The sequence below is a fragment of the Palaemon carinicauda genome, chromosome 28 (genome assembly GCF_036898095.1).
Source record: "Palaemon carinicauda isolate YSFRI2023 chromosome 28, ASM3689809v2, whole genome shotgun sequence".
In the NCBI taxonomy this organism is placed as follows: domain Eukaryota; kingdom Metazoa; phylum Arthropoda; class Malacostraca; order Decapoda; family Palaemonidae; genus Palaemon; species Palaemon carinicauda.
In genome coordinates, this window is record NC_090752.1 from 26,535,909 (window position 1) to 26,540,740 (window position 4,832).

The window sequence follows — 4,832 nt, forward strand, 5'->3', positions numbered from 1 at the left end:
TGATTAGTTTGTAAAAAGGAGTTTTGGGTACTAGTACGTTCTGGAGTGGTGCTGGCGGGATCCTCTGGTTATGTTGACCTGTAACCTGACAATGGTGACATGAAGCAACATAACTCTTAATATCTTTACCAAGGCCTGGCCAATAATAGTCTTCACTTACTCTTTTGTAAGTCTTGTTAACCCCTAAGTGGGATTCTGCAGAATGAGCGAGGTCTAACAAGGAAAGTCTTAGAGGTTGAGGAATGACTATTTGGTGGCAATCCCTCCAAGTATGGTTAGAATTAATCTGTGGCGACCTGAAATGCCTGCATAGAATACCTTTATTCACATAATATGGCAATTTTGGATTTTCATCTGGAATTCTCACCTTTTTCCAAAGTTCACTAAGGCTGGGGTCCTCTTTCTGTAGCTCTGTAAACTCTTTCTTACCTACATTCACCAAGTCTAAGGCCTCCATAGTTCTTCCAGTAGTTTTACTCTCACTTTTCAAAGGTCCTGCCCTGGAAGTATTCCTAGTCACAACCTGAGTTATAGCTGGTGGAGATTCTATGGACTTACTTTCTTCTTGGATTACGAATTCAGGATCTGAAATAATAAAATTAGTTTTCACCTGTGACCCTGCTAGATCATTACCCAAGATCAGCTTCACTGGAGAACACGGAAAGGCTTGCTTTAACACAGCTACTTTAGCCTTTCCTGTAAAATAAGGACTAACAATTTCCACTTCAGCAAGAGGCAGAGTCCTGGAAGAGGTTAAATCTGAAATGGTTACAAACTCCTTAGTATAAGTTAAATTCTTCGAACCTAAGTCTGCCAATATAGACTGAGAGGAGCCAGAGTCTCTGAGGCACTTCATTGACGTACCATTTACAGTAACATCACAAATAAATCCTTCAAACGGCTGCAACCCTTCCATCGGAGTAGTCACATGGCATGTGCTCCTTGAATGGACATTTTTACCTTCTTTTGCTTTTGAAGTTTTGCACTGGGGAAGTGGACAATTTTCAATAGTGTGGCCCTCTTTCTTGCAGTAAGTACAGGATACCTGGGGAGATTTGGAAAAGAAAGGAGATGATTTGTTAGTTTGACCCTTTTGTGACTTATGGATTAAGTGGTAATCATCGGCGAGACTAGCAGCCTTCTTTACCAGTGTTTCACCTTTAAAATGGATGAAGGTTGAGATATGAGTAGGCACTTTCCTCAAAAATTCTTCTAGAAGAATCAAATTCTTAAATGATTCGAAGTTATCAACACCTGCTCTTTCTAACCACTTATTCAACTGCCTATTTTTGAGACTACAAAATTCTACAAAAGTTTGGTTGAAAGTTTTAACAGAATTTCAAAAATTTTGTCTGTACCCTTCTATGGTAATGGAGTACGCATCCAAGATAGTTTTCTTTAACACTGTATAGTCATTTTCACTTACCAGTTGTGAAGTAACAAAGGCAGCTTTACCCTTCACTTTGTTCCTGATGAGCAGAGACCAGAATTCTACAGGCCAGTTTAAGGTTTCTGCGATTTGTTCAAAGTTCTGGAAGAAAACCTCAGGATCTTTCTCGTCGAAATCAGGTACAAGCTTACTTGCTTTAAAAACTTCAAACATAGCAGGGAGTGTGGCTTCCTTTCTCTTACCTGAAGAAAGCTCCTGGAGTTTTATCTGGTGTCTTATCTCTGCTTCTCGCTCCTTCTCTCTCGCTTCTGCTCTCTTCTCTTCTAGATAGAGCTCCTGTTTGGTGGTTTCCTTCCTTTCCTTCTCTCTTGCTTCAGTTCTCTTCTCTTCTAGGTAGAGCTCCCGTTCGGTCGTTTCCTTCTTTACCTTCTCTAACTGCAATTGAAGCCTTATTTTCTCTACTTCTGTATCTACTGGAACAGGCGGAAGTACTCCTGCTGCAATTCTGAGTGCTTGTACTTCATCATCTGCAATAATCTCTTCGTTGATTAAATAATCTAAAATATTACTCAGTAATCTAGCCTTCACATAAGCAGGATCAACCACAATGTTACATTTCGCTGCTAGGTCACGCAGATCCTGTTTAGTAGCATACCTGAGCGTAGATAATTCCTCTTTGGGGTTTCCAGCAAAGCTCTCTAGATTAAAAGGCATTTTGAACAAGGTTTAATTACTCACTACACAACACTTATGTAAATACAACAAATCCTACCTACCTAACAATGAATGGCTGACTAAATGCGAACACATTAACTCTGTTAATCATTCTAAACAGTATTCATATTTATAAAATAAAGTTAACAGTAGCCACACGTACATTGCTCCTAACGTAAACAAATGTAACAAGTTATATTTACTACCGAGAACCTATAATGATAAATTTAGGTAACTGCAGCCCAACGCTAACAGACAGAGGAGTATTTAAATACGAATAACAACTGCTAGTTACAGAATGGTAATTACCTAAAGATATACGCAGCAACCTGACTAAACCACATGTCTAATCTTGGGGAGTTAAACTAGCGCAATTCAGTAATTACAGAAAGTCTGGAATCACGGAGTGTTCGACGTACACTAAAAGTGCGAGAATGAACTAATACTTCCGCAATGAGAAGACTTTAAAAGGAGTACAGTGGATTTTGCTAATCCGAAAGGTCTGGAGCTAATCAATGATGTGCAAGGTAACGCAAGATTAACGTAACTTATCACTTTTATATGATAGCGAGGGTGACCTTTATTATGGAAAATATTAATGAGGCGGGCATAAGAGGCGATATACGCAGAGATCCCTGTCAATTAACACTTGTTATCGACTTATCCTTCAAAAATACTTTACCTTGGTTTGAGGAGAGATGAGGTGTATTCTTGCCTGGAACTACTGTCAAACACAGTTTAATGAAAGCGAAGAACAGCGTAGCGTGGCACTAACTGTACAAATCAATGAAGCACAATATCTGGACATATCGTTCACCAACAGTTCTTAAAAATTCACCAAAAACATTTCAAAAGTTTAGAGTCACACAACAGATTTGGAATCCCGGTCAGGCCCCCAAATTATGACATGCCTAAGCTGAATGTCCTCGTATTCAGTGGTAAATACTTTAGGTTGAAGATGGCCTTAGCTAACACTCAGTAGGAAGCATAATAAAAATAATATTCCACCAAAATAAAATCCAAACTGTGCGAAACCATGGTCGGGTGAACGAAACTCAGCAATCTCTTATTATAATTATTAATTACTAATTATACAAATTAACATGACTTACTTAACACTTATACATGAACGAAATAGATTCAACAAAACACTTCACTATAATAATTAAACATATGGCAAATAGTTCAATAATTCAACACAATTCAACATATCTAAATAACAAAATACACTTAGTAATAGGAGAAAGAGCCACGAACACTGTCTTCAGGACAGGAAGAATACACCTAACTTAACAAGAAATTTGAAGTACCAAAGTAAACAAAATGAAGAACATAAAGGAGGAATAATGGGAAAAGAGACTTTGCTCTGGACAAGGAAGGATGAAAAGTGAAGAAAGCAATCAACAGAGGGCGTGCATAAAGAAAGTAAGAAAATACTAAAAACAGTTTATAATATTCAATATGTACAATAGTGGAGTGAAAACTTGATAATATATACACACACACACACACACACACACATATATATATATATATATATATATATATATATATATATATATGTAAATATGTATATATATATATATATATATATATATATATATATATATATATATATATATATATATATATGTATATATATATATATATATATATATATATATATATATAAATATATATATATATATATAAATATATATATATAGATATATATATATATATATATATATATATATATATATATATATATATATATATATATATTATAACACCCGTGCTTGTGAGTCTGGGCTTGCTTAGGGAACTCAGGGCAAAAACCCAAAAAAAAAGAGCAAGGGAAAGATCGGCAGTCGGCAATAAGAAAAGGAATACTGGCAAAATAGATATATTTAGAATAATATTTGAGTTAAAATTAATTAAAAGGGGAGCACAACAGATAACTATATTCGAAGTAAGCCACGAGGTGCTAAACAGGAAGTTGGATTCTCACAATGTGCTCACGTGGAGTTGGGAAGGCCATGGAAGGTTTTAGCACAACAATCTCATTCCCTGGAAAGGAAAATAAATCAAATTATTAACCGATCACTTACTTCTACATGCTGGGAAGACGATGAAGTCGTGTGGTTAAAACCTTTAAGAAAATTAAATAAAAGTAAACAACCTAGGAATATAAACATTACACATGAAAATCAACACTGTCACAGGGTGAATTAATTAAGGTTAGTAGCAAACGACACACATGGTTGGGATATTGGGATAAAAAAAAAGGTCCAGTGGGTAGGATCCCTTGTTAAGATAACAGAAAGGATGGGGTGTGATAAGGGAAGGAGAAGGAAGGCTTGGTAAGAATGATGAGGTTCTAAAAGTACAGACACCTTACCTTGATGAAAAAGGACTCTGTTTCCTCCCTTGTGGAGGACGTGTTACAGGTCCTGCTCTGATGGAATCTTGAGAGCGAAGAAAGATGATGTTACTGTCATGGAGGTTGGTAAGTGAAGAAGGATGACCCTCCATTTCTAGGTCGTCGAGTTAATCAGGTGCTCTCAATTTGGGGGGGGGGGGGTGGTGGGTGGCGATGTTATCGGCCTGACCACTGTCCCATTGGTCATCGGATTTGGTCTCGTCACCCGACACCCTTCGCAACTCGTCTCCCTCCCGACTTCTCCTGGGATCCCGGTGTGGCGGCGTTGAGCGGCCACGTGGGTTTTGAAGATGTCTGAAATTGAGA

At 37.3% G+C, this 4,832-nt stretch overlaps 1 protein-coding gene across 1 annotated transcript; it reads right to left on the bottom strand.

Annotated features, from left to right (window-relative positions):
* Window positions 1–904: 904 nt before the first annotated feature.
* LOC137621992 (plectin-like) lies at window positions 905–2,346 on the bottom strand. Its single transcript, XM_068352483.1, has 2 exons — window positions 1,633–2,346; window positions 905–1,045 (listed from the first exon to the last, which is right to left on the bottom strand). Exons 1-2 carry the CDS (start codon window positions 2,102–2,104, stop codon window positions 1,005–1,007), a joined length of 513 nt encoding a protein of 170 aa, XP_068208584.1. The 5' UTR covers window positions 2,105–2,346; the 3' UTR covers window positions 905–1,004.
* Between the last annotated feature and the right edge of the window lie 2,486 nt (window positions 2,347–4,832).